The 27772-nt window shown below is 47.4% G+C and overlaps 1 protein-coding gene across 2 annotated transcripts in view; it reads left to right on the forward strand.

The window, feature by feature from the left end:
* SYT7 (synaptotagmin 7) overlaps positions 1–27772 on the forward strand; it is an 812643-nt gene that overhangs the window by 598380 nt on the left and 186491 nt on the right. For both annotated transcript variants that reach the window (XM_078680615.1, XM_078680614.1), the window contains one exon: positions 12330–12462. In XM_078680615.1, coding sequence (XP_078536741.1) covers positions 12330–12462 — 133 coding nt within the window. The remainder of the gene's footprint in view (positions 1–12329; positions 12463–27772) is intronic.

Consider the following 27772-nt stretch of genomic DNA (forward strand, 5'->3'; position numbering starts at 1 on the left):
ACATCATATGCACTGGGCAGAAAGCGGACATCTGAGAGCACGTCTATTAAAAACGTCCAAGTAATGACAATGTTGGAGTGGAAAAGGTTAGGCTTTCAATACAAACGCACATAGACCCTCATTAATACATTTTCAGGAAGTATAAACAAGCATGGCAAAAACAATAGGTCTGGCACTGGGGGCCAGCCTTTTGGGTTTGTTAAGTTGTATTGTCATGTTTTTTTTGTAAAATGCAATTGTTGGGATAAATGCTGAGTCGTTGCCTTAAAAAAAAAAAAATCCTAGGCTAAAAGCAAACATATTTGATGGTCTCAAAAAAGCATGCCTTGCCCAAGTAGTAACTGGCACCGAATGGAACTAAGTTGAATGTGTGGATGTGTATCTTGTGAAAGCAGTGGCATAGCTAGCCCTGTGGACGCCCATGGCGGTTTCTGCGTTTTCAACCTAGCGCCGGCCGCAGTGAAGAGTGGTGGCGGGGTACTGGCAAAAATTTACTCTGGCTTTTGTTGCCACCCCGAGTTGGCAGGTGATAGCAGGGGGAGGCCGCCGCCGCCCCCAAAACTCATGCCGCACGGGTCAGCCCACCCCGCCCTAGCTACGCCACTCTGTGAAAGAGCAGAACACCATCACTCACAGTGAAGTTAGTTTAATGGCTGAAGTGGGCTAACCATTGTCCCATGATGTATGCGTAGCGGGCAGAAGAAAAAGGTTAATAGCACAGCAGACCAATTGTTAAGGATGGCTGTCTGAATGCCCCCCCCACCAAAGTAAATATATAGATAATTTTAGTAAAATTAGAAGTTCTTGTCTAATGCACACCTAAAAAAAATGTGCTAAGTTTGCGGAAAGTCTTTTTCTGTGCATTTACTGCATCAAAAATAGTATTACTACTTCTTAGTGAAACTCTGCACCTTTCAATGCAAAAAAAACAAAACACAGGGAAGCTCTCGTAGTGGTTGCCTTAAACCAATTAACAGATTGGTGGTATTGGTATAAATGGCCTGAAAAAATCGAAATGAGTCTGTTTTTTGGATGAACTGTATTGCCTTATTCTCACAGATTGAGCCTTGAACACTAATATGTATTTCTTTGATTACACAGATTTAAAAAGAGGTTCTGGCCTCCACAGCACTGATATCGCTCAGATTACATTTATGTTATAGGTTTGGGCCTCAGTCAGCAGAGTTATCTCTCAAGTTATAAATATCTTACAGGTCTAGGCCTCGGGCAGTTGAGAAGAGCCTGAGGTTCCACAGATCTTAAAATTTCTGGGCACAGATTTGAGGTAGACCCATATTACTGTATAATGACGAGGTCAGGCCTCTTACAACAAAGTTATCCCTCAGAATTCACAGATTTTACTGACCTAGGATTGAGACAGCAGAACTACTGGCAGAAAATGCAGGGTGAAAGATTTAGACAACAGAGGTATCCTTTAGGCAACTAAGGCCCACATTTAGCGTTTGGTGGAAAGAGTACTCTACCACAAATGTGGCGGAGTACTCTGTCTGCCAAATTGATGCTTGCTCTGTGTAGAGTCGAGGAGATCATCATGTTTTCTCCTGCTCAGGCCCCACTGACTTTACCAGCGGAAACCTTACTAATGGCCCAAAGAGACTGGGTATTTGATGGAACTACCCTGGACCATCCACCCTATTTAGATGTTTGTGGTTTTTATTCAGGAACTCCAGGAAAATCCTGGTGGTCCTGCCCAGAAAATAATGAATTATTACCTCACACCTTGAAAAAACTCCCAGGGAATGAGGGTCCATAGCATGGGTACTCGCAAACATTTGCCTAGGGGTCACAAAGTACGGTCTCTGGTGTGACAGAGGGCTGGCCTGATGCCTACAGGGTGGCGGTGGGGGCTCTTGGTGAGTCGGGGATTGTGTAAGGAGGTCTAAAAAAATTTAAATAAATGGGCAAGCAATTATTTCCAGGTTAACAAATGCTTGCCCATTTCTTTAAAAAAAAAATCTGAATATTAGTGCTCTGTAACTGAACAGCAGCTTGTGCTGCGTTTACGAGGCATGGTAATATAATGGTCAAGAGGGCCACAAGACTGCTTCATAGCAAACTTTCAATCCCATCAAAGAAGCCCCCTGACAGCAGTTTATCTGAAAGCATAGAGTTTGGTATCATCAGTATCAGTAATCCACCAGGGCCTCCTCCCACTTGCTGGGCAGTGGGTCGCTTGCCCCAACTCTCAAAACTCAAGACTTTAAGGTTTTACTGGCCTAAACCACCGACAGCATGGAGTACAGTGGCGGAGAGTGGTGAGGAGTGGAGTGGTGTAGAGTAGAGTGGCACACAGTAGAATGGTTTAGACTAGAGTGGCAGAGAGTGGAGTGGCATCAAGAGGAATGGTGTACAGTAGAGTACCTCAGAAAAGACTGGTCTAGAGGAGAGTTACCTTGAGTAGAGCAGCGTAGACTGGAGTGGCATAGCATGGAGTCATGTAGAGTGGAGTGGCATGGAGTAAAGTGGTGTAGAGTGGAGTATTGTAAAGTACAGTGGCATAGAGTAAAGTGGCATAGAGATGGAGTGAAACACAGTGGAGTGGCATGGAGTGCCATAGAGTGGCACTGTGTGGAGTTGCATAAAGTGGAGTGGAGTAGAGTGAGTAGCGTACAGTGGCATGGCACAGAGGAGAATAGAGTGGTGTAGGGTGGAGTGGCATACAGTAGAGTGATATAGAGTAGAGTGGCATAGAGTGGAGTGGCATCAATAGGCATGGTGTACAGTAGAGTAGCTCAGGATAGACTGGTCTAGAGGAGAGTTACCTAGAGTATCGTAGACTGGAGTGGCATGGAAAAGAGTGGTATAGAGTGGGGTGGAATAGAATGAAAAGAGTGGCCATAAAGTGGCACTGTGTAGAGTTGCATGAAGTGAAGTGGAGTAGAGTGAGTAGCGTACAGTGGAGTGGCATAGACTGGAGTGGGGTGGCACAGAGTGATGTAGAGTAGAGTGGCTTAGGTTAGACTGGTATAGAGTGGAGTGGCATTGAGTGGAGTGGTGTAGAGGAGGGTAGAGTACAGTGGGGTAGACTAGAATGGCGTAAAGCTGCGCTGAGTAGAGTACCATAGAGTGGGGGAGACCGGAGTTGAGCAAAGTGGAGGGATATAGTAGAGTGGTGTAGAGCAGAGTAACATAGAGTGGAATGGAGCAGATCAGAATAGCATAGAGTGGAGACGCATTGTGTGCTGTGGAGTGGCTTAGAGTAGAGTGGGTTGGCGTAGAGTGGCACAGAGTGGAATGGTGTAATGTAGAGTGGAGTGGCATAGAAGAGAGGCATATAGCGTAAAGTGATGTGGCATAGCGGGGAATAGAGAAGAGTGAAGTGGAGCAGAGTGGAGTGGCATAGAGCAAAGTAGAGTGGTGCAGTGTTAAGTGACATAGAGTAGCATAGAGTGGATGTAGTGGCGTAGAGTAGAGTGAAGTGACATAGAATGGAGTGGTGTAGAGATGAGTGGCATAGTGAAGTGGCTTAGCGTGAAGTGGTGTAGTTACGTAGATTAGTACAGTTGTGGGTGTAAGTAACTGAAGCATCAATAGAGACCACAGAGAGGATGAAAGCAACATAAATAGGAAGCTGAATACCTGTGTTAAAAGTAGTAAAGCACATTGCACATGCAGGAATAATACCAAAATGCTTATAAAATAAAAAAATAGTGGTTAGAAAAAGACGAGGAAGAACACATGTACTTGGTTCATGCTCCAGCGAAAGGCTAACAAAAGAAAGGAAGGAAAGCCTAGAAATTAAAAGATTGCACATAAGAGTGACAAAAAAAACAATTTATAATATGCTGTGGGTGGGTTATAAGCCGAATGAATTGTAAACAATACATCTCGCAGCCCAGCCCATGTGCTATGTATACGAGACTTAAAACACAATTACGGTTTCCAGTCTTTAGGCTTCAAATATATGTCAATGCGTGTGACTTAGGTCGCCAAGTGGCTGATGTCATTTGGGACACCTTTAACCAGTCCTGGCTTTTATTCTTTGCCTGCATCATATTTGTGTTTTGGGGCTTGTAGTGCCACTTTTGACATTCTAAATATGAGCTAAAAAATCAGAACAAATAAATTGGGGTTAGCTGAAAAGCCTGGACCGACGGAAAGTGTCACACTGGGTCTGATGCCACTTGGCAACAGTGGAAACGTAGGACAGTTTTCTGGCGTAGCAGGACATGGATTACAGGGCACTGTTACTTGAAATATAGACTTTATGCCTGCATTGATGTCCAAAGAACTCTGTAGAGGAAACCGAAGAGCTCTGAAGCTACTCCATGACCTACAACTCTAGTTGCATATACAGAACTCTGAGCATCTTGTAGAATAAATCTTCTGTCTGAAAAGGAAGCCAGTATCATCCCTGCATTCTGGCGGATGGCCCTGCTGTCTGATGCTTGAGATAGTTATAGACAGGTAACTGGAGGGGCATATGTCCTGTCTGAAACCCAAGCCATTAAGATCTACCTAACCTGAGTGATGGCTCTGCTCTCTGAAGCTTGGCAGAATACATTTAATCGAATATGTCCTTGATTACAACAGAGCCAGTATAATTCTTATTATCTAAGGGATAGTTCCAATGCCTGATGTGTAAGCCAGCAAGACAAATACAGCATCAGGGGCTTCGCTTCTGCCAGAAACTTGAGCCAGTAAGGTTCATGCAGCCATGATTGACAGCTGCTCTTTGATGCATTATACAGTAAAATGCATGTAAGCTTAGGGTTAGCTCTGTTGTTTGAAACCTGATCCTGTAAAATAAATGTAACATGTGAAAAAGCTCTGCTGACGAAGGCCTGAACCCGTGTTGCAATAAACTGGACAATTTATATAGCGCTTTATATCCGCGACAAGGCTGCAATAGGCTTCAGTGGTTATTAAGTAACGGCATAGTCCTATTTATGCGGGTGTTTGTCAGGGCAAGGGTTTTAAGTGTGGGCTTAATTGGAAGAACGTAATATTGTCTGCAGACTGGAGACGTGTACAATCGAATTCCAGTAATCACACAGCTGCACTCACTTAAACATGAAGCTAAGCAAAAAAGTATAAGAAAAGGGGCGGTGGCATACAGGTAAAACTGATATGATCTTTTGAACATTATGGATAGTTCTGCTGTTTAAAACCTATCAATGCCAGCTCTGAAACGTGCTCTACTCAAGGTAACTCTCCTCTAGAGCAGTCTATTGTGAGCTACTCTACTGTATACCATTCCTCTTGATGCCACTCCACTCTCTGCCACTATAGTCTAAACCACTCTACTGTGTGCCACTCCACTCTACACCACTCCACTCCTCACCACTCAACTCCATTCTCCTCTGTGCCACGCCACGGATTTTTAGCCTTGCTGTACCATACGGCAGCCATGCTGCTCTACAACATGGCTGAAAGACAATGGCAAAGACAATAGGACTCACAAAGGTGAGATGTAATGGCGTTGTCAATGCTTGTTTTATTTTAAGACTAATGCAGAAATCTTGGTAGATGCCCAGGCTTCACTACCTCTGCCGATGTTTACAGCCTTCCACAAAACAAACCTCCCTTTCAATATTCAAGTCTTGTTTACGTCCAGCACGCCAGGGCGTTTGAAGCAGGGGTGCGGTTCTGTGTTATTTCTTCTCTCTTTAAACATTCTGGGTTTTAAAACGAGGAGTGTGTGAAATTGTGATTTCAGAGTGAACTGTGTCATAAAAAGATAAGTGCTATGTCACCAGCTGCCGGGGTGAGGTGTGAAGGCGGGGAGGCGGGGATAGCCTCAGGCATGGGCGAGCTGAGCCAAAGATCGGCGTGCCAATGACCCCCTCCCCTCGCTATTGACCCCCCCTCCTCCATGGGACCTGCCTGAGTCTATGTCATGCAAACAGTAGCTCGTCCATTCCTCTTAGCCTCAATTGCAACCTGTAAAAGACTTTGTAATCAGCCCTTAATGCACCTCAGCGTCATTTTAACCCTGCATCACCCCCTGCCCTTTTCTAACTTCCTCACACCTCCTGCCCCACACAATAAACACATACATTATTTCCGGCTAAGGCACTGCCCAGGTCAAACCGATTTAGGGGGGCCCCCGCGGGAACAGGAGAATTGTATCTCGAATATGGAGATTACAACGCGACGTCTCTCCAGGTAGGGGGAGGGGTCTCTCTCTTATGGATCCTTGAAAGGCCGCAAACACCCAGGGGCGTGACAGAAGCAGTCACTTCCATGCCGAACATGCATGACTGCATGAGGCCGCGTCATCGGGACAACACCTTTCCCGCCCTGGGCTGTCAGAGTCTTTGTTCAGTTCTGTGGAACTAATTGGAGCAACACGCCGGAAAACAGCGAAATGTGAAAGTAAAGCCAAGGACCGGAAACGTCATGCCCTGCGACAAAGAGCCATCTGCTCCCCTTGTCATGACACGGAGGGCTGGCAGATCGGCCCCGCATGCCCACCACGGTGTATCCAGCCCTCTGATTTTCTTTTACAAATTGTTACTGAAGGTGTATTCATCCCCTTGCTTTCATCCAAGAGAACAAACACCGCCGTACCCGGAGCGCTGCGCTCTGCTGAATGAAAACATTGGACTGGAACCGTGGTGTTTGGCGTGCGTGGGCGGATCTGGCATCCGAAAACGAGGCTGACTCCACTTCTATTTGCCTCCCATGGGGACCCAACCTGGTGCAATGCCTTCCAAGTTTTGTTGTGAATCTGTCAGCCTCTGCGCCTGACAGAAGCAAAGCACACCTGAGCAGCGCCAGCTCTTGAAGGCTTGAAGAGAGCTGTCTCGAATGGCAGGCACGCAGGCGTGACGCAGAGACGTTACTGCAAGTGGCCCCATGTCATGGCGGCACCTTCAGGCTGCTATTTATTGTTAGCCAGCAGTACGTTGTATTCTCAGATTTCTGCGCCCCTTTTAACATTATAGGATGGACTGCAAAGCCCCAACATTCAAAACGCCCTTTCCTAAAAATCCAGGCCTAGCGGAAGGAGTCACACCTGCCACGCCACGCACGTGCCCTGATGGCAACAAATTACTGGTACCATGTTATGTTATGTTAAGGTGACCTGTACCACGCACGGCTGCCCCAGCAACAGGGCGTCTCAGCGCTTGCAGAGCGGGAGGCAGGGAGGAATGTAGCTAGATGGATGTGAAAAGCCAGGTTTTAATCCATTCCTGAATGTCCAGTGATCATAAGTGCTGCGGGCAACCAGAGGGGTGAAGTTCCACAGTGCGGGGCCTGGGCTTTAAAGGAGCTACCCCAGCTCTGCACCGGCGAACTCGTGGAACGCATAGCATATATTGATTGGCGGAGGGTAATGCCCGCCGAGGAACATAGGCAGTGCAGAGCTCCTGCAGGATTTGGGGCCCCTGGCTGTGCAGAATCTTATGAATAGTGCATAAGGTTTTAAACTGGATTCTTTGCCTAATGGGCAGCCAGTGAAGACGGCGGAGAAGATTGGAGGTGCAGCAGTGCCTGGGTATGGCAAGAAGAGTGCATGCCGCTGCATGTTGTACTCGCTGGAGTCTGGCCATGACTGTTTTATTAACACCCAGCAGAAGACCATTACAGTAGTCTAGGCACAATTGAACCACCGACTGCACTATCAGTTGACGGATAGGGGCATCAAAGAACCCCAGAATGGATTTGAAGCTGTGCAGGAGGCCAAAACATGTATCAGCCACCTTCTTAGCAAAAGACTCAAAAGTGAGGGCTGTGTCAATCAGCATTACTGGGCCACTCAGAATAAAGGCCTTCCGTGAGTTGTGTAGGATGTTTATTTTAAACATTAGCTTCCAAACAGAGGGCAGAAGCAGCCATATTACCGCCGGCCGAGAGGCACAGCCGACCCTAGAGGGAGGGCAGGTAATGCCCCCTGCGGGCGGCAGACAAAGGGCACAACAGCAGCAGGGCACGAGAGAGCGCCAAAGAAAAGGCCAGAGCATGACAAAGGAGTTTGGGCTCGAAGGGCCCAATCAAGGAAGAGGGGCGTGGTCGCAAGCATGGACAAAAGGCGACCAGCAGAGGCAGTCTCCAGCTTTGTTGCCGGAGGAAATTGCATGTTTGTAATCCATAAATCAGAATTGTTAATTAATTCTCATTACATATCGAATCCACTCCTAGCTTTTTTATGGAAAATATACAGTCCATATGTAACTGGCGGGCTTCAGATCCACATTGAAAAATGAAACGGTGCAACTGTATTCAGTGACGTAGCTAGACCTTTGTCCGCCTGTGTTGGTCAATCAATCTATCAATCCCTTACTACTACTACTTACCCGTGAGGGTCTCAAGGCGCTGGGGGGTGGGGGTGCTGCTAATGCTCGAACAGCCAGATTTTGAGGAGTCTCCTGAATGCCAGCAGGTCCTGGGTCTGTCGTAGGCAGATGGGGAGGGTGTTCCAGGTTTTTGCGGCGAGGTGAGAGAACAATCTGCTGCCAGCGGTCGCTCAGCGGATGCGGGGGATGGTGGCGAGGGCGAGGTCAGTGGAGCGAAGCTGGCGGTTCGGAGAGTAGAAGGTGAATAGTTTGTTGATGTACGCTGGCCCGGTGTTGTGGAGTGCTTTGTGTGCTTGGGTGAGGAACTTGAAAGTGATCCTCTTGTTGACGGGGAGCCAGTGCAGGTCTTTCAGGTGGGCTGTGATGTGGCGGGGGATGTTGAGAATGAGACGTGCAGAGGCGTCCTGTGTGCGTTGGCGTTGTAGTCGTTTCTGGAGTTTGGCTGAGGTTCCTGCGTAGAGAGCGTTGCCGTAGTCCTGGGTGACTGTCTTTCTAGTACCGGTGGGGATCCATCTGTAGATCTTGCGGAGCATGCGGAGGGTGTTGAAGCAGGAGGAGGAGATGGCGTTCTCTTGCTAGGTCATTGACAGAGTGGAGTCCAGGATGACTCCCGGGTTGGTAGCGTGGTTAGTGGGTGTCGGTGCAGCTCCCAGTGCGGCTGGCCACCATGAGTTGTCCCAGGCGGAGGGGGTGGATCCGATGATGAGGACCTCCGTCTTGTCCGAGTTCAGTTTCAGGAGGCTCCTCATTATCCAGTCGGCAATGGCCTTCATTCCTTCGTGGAGGTTAGATTTGGTGGTGGTGGGGGCCTTGGTGAGGGGGAGGATCAGCTGGGTGTCATCGGCGTATGAGATGATGTTGAGGTCGTGTGATCGGACTATGTTGGTGACAGGTGCCATGTAGACGTTGAACAGCATCGGGCTGTGGGCCGATCCTTGGGTTACGCCGCAGATGATCTTGGTGTCTTTAGAGCGGAATGGGGGAGGGGGACACTCTGGGTTCTGCAGGTGAGGAAGGAGGTGGTCCAGTCCAGGTCTTTGTCGTGGATCCCTGCGTTTGGGAGGCGTTTGCGAAAGGTGTGGTGGCAGACGGTGTCGAAGGCGGCTGAAAGGTCCAGGAGGATGAGGGCCGCGATCTCTCCGTTGTCCAGCATGTCGTCGTTAGCGGCGTTGAGGGCTGTTTCGGTGCTGTGGTTGCTGCGGAATCCGGATTGGGATGGGTCCAGGATGTTGTTCTCTTCAAGGAAGGAGGTCAGTTGCTTGTTGACGATCTTCTCGATTACTTTCACCGGGAACGGGAGTAGGGTGATTCTTGAGGTCTTGGGGTCCGCCTTGGGTTTCTTGAGTAAGGCGTTGATCTCGGCGTGCTTCCAGCTCTCCGGGAAGGAGCTGTTGATGACCTTGTGGAGGTGGGGTGCGATAGTGGAGCTTGCTTGGTTGAAGATGTGGTGTGGGCAGGGGTCAGATGGTGAGCCGTAGTGGATGGTGTTCATGATTTTTATGGTGTCGTCGTCATTGACATGGGTCCAGGAAGGCAGGAGGTTGATGTGGCTGGGGGGTGGTGAGTCTGAGGTGTCAGTGTCTGTCACGGAGGCCTGGTTATTGAAGCTGTCATGGATGTCAGCGATCTTGCGGTGGAAGAAGGGGACTAGGAAGTCGCAGAGGTCTTGCGATGGTAGGATGTCGTTGGAGCTGGGGTTGGAGAGTTCCTTCTCGATATTGAAGAGCTCTTTGCTGTTGTGTGCGTTGTTGTCAATGCGCTCTTTGAAGGAGGTCCTTTTGGCGGTTTGGTTGAGATGGTGGTGTCTGTGGATGGTGATCTTGTAGGCTGTGTTGCTGTCCGGTGTCTGTTTGTGGTGCCACTTCTTCTCGAGCCTGCTTGGATGCCTGGAGGTCGGCGGTGAGCCAGATGGCTTTTCTGTCAGTGTGTCTGTACGAGGGTTTCTTGATTGGGGCGAGAGTGTTGGCGCAGTCGTCGATCCATTGCCTGAGGTTCTGGACGGCAAAGTCGGTGTCGGTCGTGTCCGTTGGTGGGTTTCAGGCAAGGGTGGTGACTTGCTGGTCTTTGGTGACTTTGCTCCGGCTGTGGTGGGGGGCCCGTTGTGTGCAGTGGTGCGTGGTTGGCTTCTCGAAGGTGAAGTGGACGCAGCATTGGTTGGTCCAGTGGAGTTCGGTGGTGTGGCTGAAAGTGATGTGGTTGCTGGCTGATAAGATGGGGTCGAGCGTGTGTCCGGCGAAGTGGGTGGGAGTCGTGACAAGCTGTTTGAGTCCGAGGTTGGCGAGGTTGGCGAGCAGGGTGGTGGAGTTGCTGTCGTTGGTGTTCTCGAGGTGGAAGTTCAGGTCTCCGAAGAGGATGTAGTCCGTGGACGCAAGAGCGTGTGTGCTGATGAAGTCGGTGATGGAGTCGCTGGACTGCGGTCGGGGCTGGTGGGTCTGTAGATGAGGGTTCCTCAGAGGGTGGTGTTGGGGTCAGTGTGGATCTGGAAGTGCTGGTGTTCGGCGGTGATAAGCGTGTCATCGGTGCTGGTCGAGATTCTGAGGGTGTTTCTGTGGACAATGGCGATCCCTCCTCCTGTTCTGTTGGTGCGGTCCCTGTGGGTGATCTTGTAGCCGTCAGGGATGGCTAAGGCGATGTCGGGTGCCGAGGAGGAGTTCATCCAGGTCTCCGTCAGGAAGGTGATGTCTGGGGAGGTGGAGTCGAGTTGGTCCCAGAGTTCGATGGCTTGTTTGCGGGCAGAGCGGGTGTTGAGTAGAAGGCATTGGAGGCTGTTGCTACCTACCCCGGTGGGTGTGGTGGTGGTTTGGAGGCTGGTGTAGCTGAAGTTCTGGCAGGAGAAGGGTCTATGGGTCCTCTTTGGGGTGGCCCGGATGCAGGTGTGTAATCGGCCAACGTTGAGTGCGTGGAGGGTGCTGGTGTCGTAGCGGCTTCGTGGGGGCCAGGGATTCTGGCGCTGGGTGTGGTCCAGGCGTGGACGGGTGCAGATGGGCTTGCCTTAGGCACGCCAGGGGCTTTGCAGCAGCCATAAGAAGGGGAGATGGGAGGGAGGAGCAGCTGGGAGGTGGGGATGGGACGAATAGGCGAGCAGGGGATTGGGCCGCATAGGGGCGCAGCGGTGGGAAAAACGGGAGGTTTTAAACAGGCAGAGGATACAGAAGGCAAAAAGGGCACAATAACAGTACAAAAAAGGAATATGGAGGAATAAAACCAATTACAATACAAGAGCAGAATGCACAATCACAGCAAGGCAGACAGGGAGAAAAGGAGCAGAGCGAGCACACAGAACCTACGTCCTACCACTAACCACCAGGGATGAGGCGCGGGTGGAGGAGGGTCTCGAATTTCCAGCAGAAGCGGCACCAGCGGGCTCAGGGACACAGACACACAGGTGATGCTGTGCAGTGTGCGGTGAGCGACCTGCCTTGAACAGGGTCAAGGGTTGCTGCATTTGCCACCCCACATGGTTACATGTAAGAGCTGAGGGGTGCTAGCGATTCCTGCATTTACTGCCCTACGACAGCCACAGTGAAAAGCAGGGGGAAGGCTGCTGCCCTCAAAACTCGTGCAGCCCAAGGCAGACTGCCCCTGCCCACTCCTTGCTATGCCACTAACTATTTTTCTCAGTCATATATCCAAAAAGTCTGTGTTTTATTTAAACAAAAAACACGCTTGTGAAACCCCACCTGTTCACAGAAAGATGTATGCGCCGTTTTGATGTCCTTATTGATTTGAGATTTGTAAAAAACAACTGGTGCCAGCTTACCAGACTCATCCAACCTATAATACTTTACATATATATTTATATAACTCACGTGCTCCCATCATTCATTCGTTTATGTCTCTTGTATTTCCTGCATAAGCCATTACCTTTATGTGAAACCAGTCAAGTCCAGCGTTTTTTGAACATTTGACAGGTGCCCAGTAGAATATATTGTTTATTGTTTGTCACACTAAGGCTGTTGGCTAAAATGTGCTTGTCTGGAGTGTATGGACAGCCCGGGGCTGCCGTATCTTGACAGGGCGGTTGCTAGTCGCGCCATTACTGACTGCCTCCTTTTCTTCCCCCAGGTTACCTAACAGCGGGAAAATGAGCACAACAGGTGTCCCAGGGCAGACGCAGCAGGAGGATTCGGACCGGAAGCCGGACGCTCGCTCATCAGTGTCAGATCTGGTGAACTCTCTCACCAGTGAAATGCTCATGGTAAGTGAAACAGCAATCAGAAGATGGATGTGCAATAAAGAAAGATCTCCACGGAGGTTTGCACCATAGAGCTAAAGTGGCAGAAAAAGACTGGACAGAGCGACCAGATATCACCAATAATAAACACAGCACATATAGGCATACCAGCAGCCTCGGATTGGTAACGCGGGCATTCGGGCAATGCCCGAGGGGCCGGTGTCCGAGTCCCTGCTGTGGGCTGCTTTTTTGAGCAGTCTGGGGCCGATTTGGACGGTGTCTTTATTTTCCGAATACAGCCAGCGGCCCAGTGGGTGGCTGAGTGGCCTTTCTGCAGGCAGATGGGCGCTCATTACCTCTCCCCGCCACCAACACCACTGGTCCCCCACCCTGGGTTTAGCAACAGGCAGAGGTATCACCCCCTTTGTCTCGCTGGCCGGCCCATTAATGTATGCACATATTGAGCTGGGCAGGGGGCCTCAGTAGAAGTGGCCTCACTTGTTTTCAGGTGTGTTTCACTAGTGTAAACTATTGCGTACATTTTTTTCAGCCTTTATTAATGCAATTACACTGAATCAGTGATTTGAGGAAAGGCATTATGCAAATTGGGCCTATTTTTTGTGTGTGCCCGGGCCGATTTTCAATCCCAATCCGACCCTGCATACCAGCTAGAGTCCACCCGCATAGGAAGATCACTCGCCTGGTTGCAGTAAACTACCATGCACATGGGTCAAGCAACGTAAAATAGCCCAACTATACATACTATTCTTCCAGTTTACAAGAGATGAGCATAGTGTCTGCAGTAGAGACACTTGCAAAACTTGGACCCATGTGTACAATACATTTATGAGGCCGCAAATGGCCTGATCATTTTTTTTAAATGTACAAACACCGAATATGATTCGGTAACTTGGTATTTGGGTTTGCAACCAAATACGATTCGGCACGAAGAGGTGTTTTGGGGTGTCACCTCCAAATTCCGAATCATAGTTGTATGTATTTATGTTTTGCAACTAAAATGCGGTAATACTTTACTGACACCTCAAAGGAGGTGGTAACCCGTTTGCAAAGGGCAAGAGGCCCCGAAGCGACCCCCGTCCTCCTTTGTGAATGTTAAAAAATAAAAATTATGTTTCTTTTTTTTTGGTTTTAACGCATCCGTTTTCCTTTGAGGAAAACTGGTTGCATTTAAAAAAATGCTTTATTTAAAAGCAATCACAGGAATGGTGGCAGTGGCAGTTGCTGAAGTCTAAAAGAGGTGGGCATGTTGTGGTGGAGCTTGTTGTGGTGGGGGAGATGTGGCCCACGAGAATTGTTTCTAAAAAATGGTATAACACTTTAAACTTTCTAACGCAGTCTTTTAAAAAAAAAAAAAAATACTTAAAAGCAATAGTCTTCTAAAACAACTGTATACATATTGAAGAAAATTCCTGCTTTGCGATCAAGCCTGACCTTCTCCATAGGGATGTGGGTAGAAGGCAATAGGGTTTGCAGTTGGTATCTCCCCTCTTGAAAAGTAAACACATGAGAAATTGAGAATAATTTAAATAAAATCACACGAGAAATTAAGTAAACACATTTAACGTTATTCCTTTATGATTACATTGCTCAGAAGTGCACAGGCGAGGGAGTATATTAATGTGCAGTATCATTTGTGTGCAGTACAAGAAGAAAATATAAACAAGTAGGAGGATTGTACACACATTTGCAAGCAGGGACGCACATCCAGTAGACCTGATATCATCAACCTGTCCTGACTTTGTGGCTAATGCAAGTTGCCTTCTGGGACTTGAAGTCCAGCCCATACAATGGGAAGAGTTAAAGTACAAATCACAGAATACAATATGCCCCTATTCTGAAGTCCCAACTCACTGAAATGAAATTGTCATTTATCACTTAGGGCCGCTTTGCAATATGTGGATAGAGCCACAGACTAGGCTGGTAAATGGCTGACCTGCTCTTTCTCGAGAGAAAGTGTATGATGTTGTCCTGCTCCTGAGAAAAGCCATTTCTGTGGTGCTGTTTGTAGTGGGAAATACTCCTATTCCACAATGAAAGGAATGACAAGTAAAAAGGATCAGGGATGGAGTCCTGCCCTTCACAAGACAGCCTAGTGCTGCTTGGGTGTTGGTAACAGGAAAAGCACAGGGTTCAGTGGTTGCTTTTTACGAAAAAATGTCACTGTCAATAAGTTTGGGCGGACTTGATGCTCCGTAACAATCTAGCTGAATAATAATAACTTGTGTTTATACAGTGCTTAACAGTGGCGGCTCCTCTAAGGCGGAGTGTCGCGCCCCCCACAAGAAAAATAAAATGATAACTCCAGGTTATTATCATTTTATTTTTCCCTAGCAGATCTCCAGGTGCCGGGCGGGCTGGGCTGCCCTTAGAGCAGGGAAGGAGTGGTGGCACTCCCCAAGTGCGCATGACTGCTTCTAAGGCCGGCCAAACTGTCCTGCTCATTGTGCATGTTCCCCACCAGGCTGTAATATAAAGTCTGGGGAGGAATATCCCAGCCTCCCATTCTCCAACTGAGTGCTGAGCCACGGTGCTCAGACCAATCACGACTCTCCTATCAGCAGCTTTGTGATTGGCTAGAGGAGTCTGGAAGCCTGGGTGCGTCCTGTTCCTGCGTCGGCAAGAAAGACAGAGGCGAGGCAGCCGCTGGTATGATACATTTTTTAAAATAATATTTCAGTTTTTCTCTCTTTTTTTGTAACTCCTCCCCCCGCCCCGCCTCACCACTGATGGCTGATAGCATCCTCTACTGGCGCTTAATGTTAAACTTTACTACCCTTTCTAAGCATTGTAAATACCACATTTCACAATGACGAAGCTCAGTGCTGCAGGGCTGTTTGTGATGTAAAAGCACAATACACTGTGACTGCTCTTATCTGACATGTGTGCCAACGAGTATTGCTTTCCATGATGCCCAAACAGAATAAACTAGGCCACACGACTGGTAATAAATTTAGCACAGTTCTGCTAGGTGGTCTGTCAAGGCACTGTGGGGGGTAGCTGGAAGAGGAAGCACAATGTTTCAGTGCTGTTAAATAAGAATTTTATAAACAGTTAGGGTTTGTCCTCGGAACCAGGCTGCTAATAATATACACAATTGCCTGGTCTCAGTTTGATGCTGTATTTTAATTATCAGCAAAGTATGAACCTGTATTTACTTACAAAGCTCATGTGTTATTTCACTACATTGAAATCATATAAGTCATTACTTCATTCCTTACATGAGGTTCAAACACGATCGAAAATTAAATAAACATTTTCGACATTAAATCATATTATGCAAAAACATATACAACATATAAATGCACAATTTCATGGTTAGATCATAAAAGCATTTCTCAGAGGTACACCAGAATCAATTAAACTTCAGTCCTGTCTGTATTATTTCTAAATGTCTTTTTTGAGGACTGATTGTCACTATGGGGCAATTTTCAACTGATGTGTCCGACTCGGACACCCTGTTTTTGTTTTCTACCCTTGGTGACGGAGCGATTGATGTGCTCAGGAAAGCCGACGCGTTTCCAAACCCGGTCCAATCATTCGGGTTTTTCCTCAGGGCGAGCCTGGGTACCTGACAGGTTAAAAATTACATTATTAGTGCCTTCTCCTTATTCAATGGGGGTTACAGAACTCTAGTTTTTTGTGCGCCTGTAATTTACCTTCTTAGTCCAGCGCCGCTTTTATAGTTAGAACTCTGGGATTGTTTTCATTTCACAACCTGTGATGGTGTGAAAAGAGGGAATCATTTTGTGTCTGTGAAACTTTTACAGGGGCATTTCTTAGAACATGACATGCCTTCTCAGGACTTACTTGTATGTGATGAATGTGGTGGGCTCGTGCTGTTGACGAATCCAATGTTGCAACAGTCTAGCGAATTCACCCCTCTGTTTTTTTTTAAAAAAATAGCAAGATAACTTCTATCAGTTCTAAACGGAACCTGTTTGGGTGACAGTGCAATCTTACTACACGATCATTTCGGCAAGGTTACAAGGGAGCGGGTTCTTACTTGTATCTGCCGCAGTTGTGTTGCTGCCTAAAGCAGAGTCTTCATTTTAGAAATTGGTTCGCCGCCTTCAATGTTGTTTAGCTAAAAAAGGTTAGAAGGCTTCATTAATCCTGTACGTTTAAGGCTAAGCTGTACTTGTGGCACTGCATTTTGGTCAATTGCTCACCTTACTTCTTTCGGTATAATGCTCGGTTCAACGCTCCTGCTAGTAAGCGTTCGGCTGTGGCGGTGCTGTATGTAAATGAACACCACGCCTCCATGGTCATGTGATTCCTAACGCCAGTGTTTATGGGACTTGTGGTTTTTGGTGAGTTGAGGGGGGGCGATCGCTATATTTTAGGGGTGTGTGTAATTATTATTCATGTATGATTTGCATGCGCCTGAGTGCATTTCATTACGTGCCGGTGTTGCTCTCAGAGGAGTCAGAAAATATTTCTTTGGAATTCGGAAAGTTCGTTCATCCCATCGATCACGCAGTTGAACTTTAGTATCAGATATGCTTCCCTTTGCATTAGTAAACTGTCCACATCCCCTCCTCGTGGGGGGATCTTAATACCGGACAATACAGTCCATTTAAAATCCTTTTCACTATGTCCGCATTGCTGGAAATGCTGAACCATCGGGGCTGTTTTTAAAATAATATTTCAGTTTTTCTCTCTTTTTTTGTAATTCCTCCCCCCGCCCCGCCCCGCCTCACCACTGATGGCTGATAGCATCCTCTACTGGCGCTTAATGTTAAACTTTACTGCCCTTTCTAAGCATTGTAAATACCAGATTTCACAATGACGAAGCTCAGTGCTGCAGGGCTGTTTGTGATGTAAAAGCACAATACACTGTGACTGTTCTCATCTGACATGTGTGCCAACGAGTATTGCTTTCCATGATGCCCAAACAGAATAAACTAGGCCACACGACTGGTGATAAATTTAGCACAGTTCTGCTAGGTGGTCTGTCAAGGCACTGTGGGGGGTAGCTGGAAGAGGAAGCACAATGTTTCAGTGCTGTTAAATAAGAATTGGCACGTTATTTATTTATTGTTGGTCTTTGCATTGCAAGCATAGCTGAGTGTTAGTGTTATTTCATCCCACTCCCCACTGTGGTGTCTGTTACCTACTGCATAGCACACCAAGGGAATTGGATTTTATAGCGAATGATAAAAACTTTTTTCCATGTGTCAAAATATAATCCTCTAATTCACAGTGAAATTTAAAATTAGCCCCTAAAAATCACTGTAGCTTGCAGTTGCCGTAATTAGGGTTTGTGACTCGAACTCCAGCACATTTTACACACATTGTGTTCTTAGACGTTTGGCTGCAAAGCTGGAGGCATTGTCGCAGTTTGTCATGAAATGTACAATGTATTGGGCAGGGCACAAGTCCTAAAAAAAGAATTGGGGGACGCTGACGTCATGACAGGAAGTGACGTCACGAAAGGTGGCTTGCATCATCAGACTCATTGCCTCCCCTCGCTCACCCTTTAGATGTGATTGCATCAGAGAAGCCAGCGCGTGAGCAGCGTTCTTAATGTGCTCCGATCTCGCCCCAGAGAGGCCAAAGAGTGAATGTGTGGCTCCATTTGCTCCAGTTATCGAGCTCCCAGTAAAATAAGTGGGGGGACGCCGTCCACCCGCATAGTACCCCGTCTCGAGCCCTGATATTGGGACTGTTCGAGCCTGGGAAAACTGTAACCCAAAGGGTTGTTTTAAATGACAAAACTCTCAGAGCTTCTGGTCTTTGTATCATAAGATGCAAGCTCACAGGGGTGGACAGTCAGGTAAGTGCTGGTGAGCAATGGTGGAGTGGAAGTAAAGGGACTCTGGACATGGTTATGCCCAAAGGAAAAAGACCAACACCAACAAAGTGAGACATTTTAACTTATTTATTTCACGCGATCGATCTGCACTATTAATTTGATCGCAAATCGGAAGTTAAGCTTCCGTTTTTACTTTACCTACACACCTAGCTCGTACCACGCATAGCACGTAGCACTTCCTTCTGAATAGCAGCTAAAAACCCAGGGGCTAAGGTGGTGATAACTATATGGTTATATTTCGCCACTACTGTCTCTGAACCACATTTGGAGCACCATAGATTTACGGTTACCATCAGAACAAATACTAAATGTATGTCCTGTTCTACATGTGTGTCTATGTCCCCTTTATTTACAGGTGCAGAAACTGTAAAGTTGAAGCCTCCTAAACCAGGAGTGATTAGGGAGACAATCCTTTCTTCCTAATATTTTTTGCACTTTTTCACTGTTTTCCTTATTTTCACTTTCACGTCCCTAGGTAAGGGTGGGCCTTAGCGCGTCCATACCGCCAGGGTTTAAAACACACTTTTAGTCCTGAAGAATTGCCTGGTAAAATTACACCGTTTCGTGGCAAGAAACATGTCGACTGATATCTAGGAATCTACCACTCAACTAAATGTGGACTGCTTCCATACACATAGATTTTAATATAATGTCTTTAGTGATCATAGAACAAAGTTCCTTTTTGATACACTACAGACAATTTTTAATACCCTCACCACCCATTAGTTTAGTTTGCACAAACACGTCCTAAATCTCACTAACCTGCTCTGCAGTAGTCCTGGCGTTGTAGCACACCAAAGAGACACTCGGTCTCTTTGGTGGAGCCCTATGATGAAGCATGTCATCACCAGGTGGTGAGTGAGGGCTTTCTTTAACGTCCTAAGTGAGGCCATTCTCCCTTTTTTTGCTCCCTAATGTGGTTTAGTGTAACTATTAGACACTGTTTGCTTGTTTATTCAAAGGAAAAAGAAACCCGCTACAGTGGCCCACTCCTGCTGCGCCGCTGTGCAGACCAAAAAGCACTGCCCCGGTTGGAGCCTCCTCCGGGACTCTGAATTTACAGGTGCCCCCGGACCGTTGGAGCGGCTCTTTCCCCACGGGACCGCTCGAGAAGGATAGGCACCGGCGAAGTCCCACCCACCAGGGACTCCCTCGGGGTCTCCGCTTCTCCGGGTGCTGGCTCCCGCTCCCCCAGGCCAGCCCCCACTCACCAGCGGTCTCCTTGCGCTGCTCCAGGGGTTTTCATCTTTGCGGCCAGAACCGTGGGGCTCTCCCACCCTCACGGGAGCCCCGCACCACAACAGGTCGCCTCCAGGCCTTTCCTCACTTCGCGGCTGCCTCCTCCCGGTGACTGGCGGGGCTTCCCTTTCCATCCGGGAGCCCCGCCCACAGCCAGGCGGGACCTGCCCTGACTTCCTGGTCGTCGCGCGATCGCGGTGGCCGCGTCCTGGGTTGCGGCAGTGATTTATTTTCTTGGAGCGATGAGGGGTAGGCTCCCTCCTAATTTTAAAGTATAGAGCGGGGTGGGAACCCACTTCTTGGTGCTTTTGGCGGTTTGGGCCACAGCGGTGATTCGCGGGGTGGGCACCCGCTTTCTAATAAAAACAATTGCGGTGTGTGCACCTGCCTGAATGCAGCAGAGATATAGAGCAAACGCGGGCTGGCACCCGCTCTTTCCCTGAAATGCAGGGCTCTCCCTGACACACGGGAGCCCCGCTTGGAATGTGGATTCTTCTCCTAGGGGGATAGTTATAATGTAGTGCTCCTCCTCTTTGGCAATAAGCATATAGTGCTCACGAGGCGCCAGCAGAGTCTCTTCCTGGGTCCAGTAGAAAGGCAGAGGGGCAAAGCTGGGCACAGGGGCCAGCCTGCAGGGTCCCGCGGCGGTTCCTCCTGGCAGGGTGCCCCCTCCACATCAGCACAACCACAACAACCACATGGGCACACAGCCCCTGTATTTATACACCTCCCTGTCCTGCATCTGGAAGGGGGTAGAAGCTTCTGGAAGCATCTAGGGGTAGGGGTTTCTGGAAGGGTCTTGGAAGTTCCAGTCCCAACTGGCACTGGGAGGGGTGTTAGTAGGGGGCGGAGCTAGCCTTGTACAGGGCAGGCACTGACCTAGTCAGGGACAGGGGATTTCTCCGCCCACTACTCTAGTTGCAGACCTCCCACTCAGCCTGACCCTGCCTCCCTGGAGCCACCCACTCCTCACCAGCCCTGGTCACTTCTAGACACAAACATGCAGGCAGGCACACAGCACACAGAAATGCCAACTTCTAAAAGTGGCATTTCTAAAATAGTAAAAGTAAATCTGCGCCCACCATTGTGCAGCATTTATCATTTCCATTCCACACATACCAAACATGCCATACTTATTTTGTTTTATTTAGGAATTAGCCCATAAGGAGGAAGTTCCCAATGTTAGCCTATGGAGGGCAGAGGGCGCGCACTCTGCACTGCTAACCAGTGCTAAAGTGCCCAGAGTCCTAAAACCACCAACACCACGTCAGCAAAAAGGCTAGGAGGAAGGCAAAAAGTTTAGGGATGACCCTGCAAAAAGGGCCAAGTCCAACACTTGATTTCTCTGCTTCCCGCTTGCAGCCTCTATCCCCACCCGTTGACAACTTGTCACAGGGTGGGGTGGAGTCCGTGAAGATCACAGATGCCACTTCACCCTGTTAGGAGTTGTCAAAAGGAGTGTTAACCATGATATCCATTCCCTGACTGATGTAAAGCCCCTAGCTAGTGGCGTAGTAACAGAGGTGTGGCGGGGGAGTGGTCGGCCCGAGTGGCACGAGTTCTGGGGGCGGCAGCCTCCGCTCTTAACTGTAACCGTCGTGGGCGGCAAGGACAGGAATCTCCAACACCCACCAACCCGATCTTACATGTGAGCGTGGGTGGCAAGCCCAGCGGCTGCCATGGGTGGCAAAAGGTCTTATAATGCACAGGTAGCACCCCCCGAATTGGGAAGTGTCCCCCGGGCTCCTCTGTTGTCCTTTTTAAGGTTTCACCAGTGTAAATAAAGGATTGACCTTCAATGTTTTTGCATTATTTCCTTACGCTCTCAGCCGGAGAACGATACCCCGGAGCACCAGACAGCCGATAGAACCCATTTCTGAAAAGTGCAGTGCGTCCAGCAATAACCCATTTAAAAGGTCTTATAAGCCACTGCCCCAAGTGCTTCAGAGCCTGAGCCTTGGGTGGACATCATCTGGGGCATTGAGCTATGCTGAGCTGATCACCTCACAGACAACAGGTCAGTGGGATGGTCAGCCCAGCAAATGTACTGTGTAGGAGGATGGTAAGTCTGTACATGCGCACAAATAAGCACATTCCTAAGCCCCCGCCTGAAGGGAGCAATCGTGACGGAAGGGGGAGTGAATGCAGCTCCCAGTCAGTGATCAGATCCTGTGTGTTTCAGTGTGAGACATTTTTTGTTTACATTTTTTAAATTATGCACTGCTGATTAAATCCTGATGTAAAGAAACTACATTTGACCTGAAAATGTGACTGGGGAACACCCCTACACTTACGTTAGAAAATTGCCCCTGCATTGGGGGTCTGCGGTCTGTGTGATGGCTGCGATTCCTAGTGGGTCACAATTTACGACCTACCTCATTAAGTTGCATGAAGTAGGTCAAATTGCGATCCACTACAAATTGGTAATTCGCAAAACGACCTTTTAGTACATAAGCAGGACTTACGGTGGTGAATGTCATGTGAGGGGTCTCATCAGTTTATTGAGTTTTTCAAAAGTAGAAGATTAAATGATTGAAATGATTCCAAATAGAAAAAAATAACCGGGGGGACGATTCTTCGTCAGATTTCCTTTGTTCACACCTACCGAGAGGGTGGTGGCCATCTCAAAGTTCAATAAAGTGTGAAGTTGCTAACATTCCATCCATACCCTTCAGACTTGGATCGGTGTTTAACCTCCTTCTGAAGTTTATCATACATCACTGGCTGACCAGCCTCGTCAATCAGTTTTAGTATCACATTGCGAGCTGACCTTTGACATTTGCCCTTGAACTTTGACTCCAGTGACCCCTCTGCATATGGTTTTAGCTGGCCTGGCCTTGTCAATCGGCCTTCATACTTCTTACTGGGGTGACCTTTAGATTTTGACTATGAACATTAACCTTCTGCTCACCACCCCACAACCCGATTAACTTGCTACAGCTTTAGCAGCCTTACATACGTAGCAATATATTGGAAAACATTCTGGATTTCCAAGGAGCCATTTCCAGCTAAAACCCAGGCAGCCACCAAATCCCGGCACCCATCTTGTTACTTCCATTCTCTTCCTCCAGGTCAGCTTTGCCACATGCTGCGGGTGGGCTGCATGGGATTTCTCATTGGAAGTGAAAAGGGTACGGAAGGAAAATAGAAAACTGGGTGGATGGTACTTGATGGGCACAAAGCATATCTGCTTAGGTCTACGGATAGGTCACTGGACTAAGTGGTCAGCAGGTACAAAGAGTGACCTGGTGACCTGGGGGGCCCGTGATGAAGATTGCTTATGACGACAATCATGTCTAGGACTTCATGTACCTCCCAATGTGAGCGAAGGCCAAGTGGGAAGAGAAAGAGACCTGTCATGGGAGCGTAGCAGACAGCAGGAGCACATGCTGAAGCCAAGAATGGGTGGATCTTGAGTGACAGCAGGGCGCGTGCCATGGGAGTGGGCATCTGCCAGAGGCCGTGGCTTCCGCCGCTTCCTCCCAAGCTCAAGAAATCATCCAGGTTGTAGACACGGATCTTCCCACCTACGCCCATTCCTCTGTTCCCAGTTCCGATCTTTGCTATTTGCAGCGATATAAAAAATGGCATTTCTGTGGGACTGATAAAAATAGACACCTAGCCCTCTGCTCATCAATATTCAATTAGACGAGTCACGCAGAGGGTGCAGGCTGCTAGTCATGTGCACGGAGGCGGCCTGCACTTGTCTGGCATAGCGTGAGCTGCTGGTGGGGGTGGAGGTGGGTTTGAACCGCCAGCTGCTGCAACGCAACGCAATGCCTGCTCAGATTCTTCTGCACCTGAGAGAACAAAGGGTACCAAATGTTGGTGCAGAGGAAAACCCAGATGGGCCACCAAGGGTGACATGACAAGGGAATAAAAGGACCATCCATGGTGCACAGGGGAAGACTGATGAAGGGTCCGCGAGAGGTTCTTCGGAGAACTAAATCTGGGACAAAGGAGAGGGCAGACGGGGCATTTATGGGGCAGCTCAAAGCTGGAATGATGCCATAAGCAGGTAGCACAGGACCCCAGAGGTAGATGGCAGGGAAAGAGATTGCATCATAGATACATAAATCCCACCCATCCTTAGAGGTCGAAACATGCCTCTATGGGGCAGGGCTTGCCAAGGACAGAGAGTGGCTAGCAAACATGCCCTACAGTACTGTAAGCAGAGGAGAACAGGGAAGGGCAGCTGAAGAAAACAGGAGAGAACATGTTCATCCACAGTTCAATTTATTGAGGTGCCTGATTTCTTAGGAAGTTCAGATGATATTAGATAGGGCGATACTTAACGGTCAGATCTGCAGTTGTAAGCCATCTCTCACTCACATCACAGCACTAGCGCCTTTGCATTGTCATAAAATAGTTTGATGCTCTCGGCTAAAGGGTGCTTAGGAGTGAGAGACCCATGCAAAGCTGCAGGTGCAACCCATAACCCACTCTTATCAGGTTCTTTGCCCAAAAGCGTTATCACTTAAGTCTAAACTCGGTACGATTGTTGGACTCACTGTAAAACACCCCTTGTTAAAATGCATGAACCAAACCTTTTTCTCTTTGTTTTAAACTGTAGTCATAATGGGTTTTTATAATGTTAGTTACCCCTTAATGCGAGGAAAAGATGTATGTGCTTTTTAATAGGTGAAACACATTTTAAATGTTCTTTTCACAATTACGGTTGTGATCATGTCTAGTTAATTGTTTCTGTTTGGTGCTCATGCAGTCAGGAGGCCGCCCGCCAGCACATCAATAAGCATTGACAATGCCAATGGATTTGAAATTAGATGTTAGTCTATTGGCTTTGTCAATGCTTGTTCTATCATGGCTTTTGTTAAACTTTAGTTTTAAGGAGTTGCTGGGCCCACCAATGGAAAAAATAAATACTGGCTAAAAGAAAAATAATTTTTGGACTTACAAACCACACTGTGCCGTACAAGTCCCAGGTAGAGACAGGGACTACTTTGGGCTACTGTTCTCTTTGTGAAAGACTGTAATGCTGTCACTCACAGAGAAGTTAACGGTAAACATCACTTACAACGAAACTTTTACAACGCACTACCATTACAACGCGGTAATTACAACGCAAACTATTACAACGCATTGCGCTGGGGGGCGCTCTAGGATAGGGAATAGGTTAATTTACTATCCAATAACCTTCCCTAGTGTCCACGGGGACTGGAGTTGGAATAGTAAATTAAACTATTCACTATCCAACACCCAAAAGCGCTATGCGTTGTAATGGTATGCGATGTAAAAACCGCGTTGTAAAGGCAGGCGTTGTAATAGCCTGCGTTGTAACGTCATACATCCGAAGTTAACCAATGGCTGAAGTGGGCTGATCCTTTACCCAATGCTGTATGCTGCAGTGGGAGAAGAAAAATGTGAACGGCAGAACAACAGACCCATGGTGGAAGATGGCTAACTGAAAGCCCCTGTAAAAAAGTATATTTTATAAATAATATTAGTAACATCAAAAGGTCTTGGCTTAGCTAATGCCAGACCTTAAAAGATAACATGATTACAAGCCTTTGAGTTCCCTGCATGTAAAACTGTTCTTGTGTCCTGTGGTATGTTTTCTATAGTTTATCAGAAATGAGTGCATTTGACTTGAAACATCACCACTGATATTAACTTGATGAGTTCCATATACAAAGCATAGTAGCAGCGCACAGCTTCTTAAAGCAGCATTTGCATACCTTAGTTTGTGTTTTATCGCATGGCAGGTATGATTGAGTGTTTATTGGTGCATGAAATATTTTTTAATGTGTTGCCTCGGTCATTCACTGCTTCTTTGTCTTGAACGGTGGATAGACAGGACTATCATTCTATATTTGAAATCAAACATTATACCGATATAGTCTAGACAGCAAAGTTTGCAGGCTTGCTACTACTGCTAAAGAAGAAAGAGAAATCCTCCTATGACAAAGTGGCATCATTGTTTAAGCTAACTAGCCCTTCCATCTATTTTTAGGACTTTGTTTCCTTTCCAGATTCAAGAGAGGGCAGCCTGGGTGTCCAGCGCTGATTGGATGACATTGTGCAAATTGAACCATTTATGGTTAACCAGGTTTTTAAGTGGGCCAGGTCCCTCAAGGTCTCAGATCCGGTAGCATTTTAGCACAGACAATGAAACGGGTCCCTATCAGGCCCTATATTCATGTCCTGCACTTCAATGGGAAAACAATACCCATGTTTGTACAATTAATGATATAAATGTTCAGATGAGACAGGTCAGAAATATTTCCATTTATATTTCATGTTTTACTGAATCTTGCAATTCAGTATACTATTAGCTATTCTTTGGATGGTTTTTTTTTCAACATTTTTTTAAATTCAAATAGGTTTTTATTGGGTGTTTCAGTATTAAATAAAATACAAATAGTACAGACTTAAAAACATACATTATTACAGAAGAACAGTACAGTACAATAAAGCGAAAAGGGGGTAAAAAGCAATATACAATAGGTTACACAATAATACATACTTCCGTAGGCGGTGTATCCGGATAGTTTCATGTAAATAATAGCACCAAAGATATGTAGGTGGGACTCAGGGTTTCAGGGTGAACCGAAGTATCATAATAGCTCCACACTGTTGGATTGTGATGGCGTCAAGTGCATCGAAGGGGGGGGGGGGGGAGGGGAGAGAATATCTAAGGTGGTTTATGGGTGGTAAAATAACTGTCAAGGGTAGACCACAACTTTCTCATAGGGGGGCGCCATGGTGATTGTTGGAGAGCTATGTTATCCGCTCCCCTGAGGCTAATTATCCAGTTGAGCCAGCAAGCAAAGGTAGCCTTGCTAGAATCCTTCCATTTACTGAGGACAATTTTAACAGCTGCAGTGAGCATGAGATCAAGTAGCGCCCTGTCTTTGGCGTGGAAGGAGGGCTCTAGAGTGAAACCAAAAGCTAGGTAAGGAAGTTCTCTGGACGGGGAGATGGGGAAAATTTTACTGATGAAGTCGAATATCTTGTCCCAGAATGGGGTAACACAGTCGCAATGTAGAATAATGTGTGCGAGGTCGCCCTCCGCCCGTTTACAATTCCAGCAGAAGGCGTCTTGGCTGATGTTATGGGCATAAAGACGCGCAGGAGTCCAGAAGGTTTTGTGGAGGAGCCAATATTTGGTCTGGGATAAGTCGGGCTAATTTTATGTCGCATGCAAGATTCCCAGGTATTGGCCCAGTCCGCTTCCGAAATCGGTCTAGATGACATTTCAGACCAAAACTGAGTGAGTGGTGAGGTGAGATTGGTATGTTGGGGGCGAATACGTTTGTAAAGATGTGACACTTGATGTCCAAGTCTGTTTAATCTACTGAGGTAAGATGGTAGGGAGGGTGGTATTAGGGAGAAATTCGCCTTAGAGAGTGCAGCTTTTATGTTTAGGAAGGTATAAAACTCTAGAGGCGCCAGGCCATAGGTAGATTGTAAGACTCTGAACGGGATAGAGTATGACCCCTCGAATAATTGGTGCGGGAAGAAGATACCTTTCTTAACCCACTGAGAATTATGCAGGTGTTTGCCTTTGTGCACTATGTATCGATTGTTCCATAAAGACTGCCAACCCGAGTGGCATATGCTATGATCTAGAAATTTATCGATTTTAAGAAGAGCCATTTTCGTGTTACGAAAGATCGATTTCGAGTGGGCTAGTTCATTTAAATTGAGTGAGAGGGCCGCAGCCGGGGTGATTCCGTCTAGGATCGCTTGTTCGACTTCCAGCCAAACTGGGGTGTAGTTTACCGCGGGGGCTAGCCAGTGGGCACCTTGTCTCGCTAGGAAAGCGGTCTCATAGTGTCTAAAGTCCGGTAGGTTGACCCCTCCTAATGATATGCCCAATCGAATTTTTTTAATGCTGATCCTCGCTTTTTTCCCTTTCCACAGGAAGTTGGCTATAGATTGGTCTAATTTATGGAAGAAATCTTGGGTGAGCCGTAGAGGGAGCATTGAAATAAGGTAGTTTATCAGGGGGGAGATCATCATTTTGATGGTTTCTATTCTACCCCACCACATGATGAAGCGAGGGGACCATCCATCTAGTTGGTTTTTTATTTTATTTAGGGTGGTCTTCTCATTTTGTAGAAGGGTTTCCATAAGGGAGTCCCCAAACTCTATCCCCAGGTACTTTATAAACCCTGATTGCCAGCAGAGCCAAGAGTTCCCCAACATGTCCTTAGTGGCTAGGATGTTTAGAAGTTTTTCCTCCGATTTCTCCCGATTAAGTTTATACCCTGAATGGGTGGAATATGATTCAATGGT

Source organism: Lissotriton helveticus, chromosome 3_1 (genome assembly GCF_964261635.1).
Source record: "Lissotriton helveticus chromosome 3_1, aLisHel1.1, whole genome shotgun sequence".
Taxonomy (NCBI): Eukaryota; Metazoa; Chordata; class Amphibia; order Caudata; family Salamandridae; genus Lissotriton; species Lissotriton helveticus.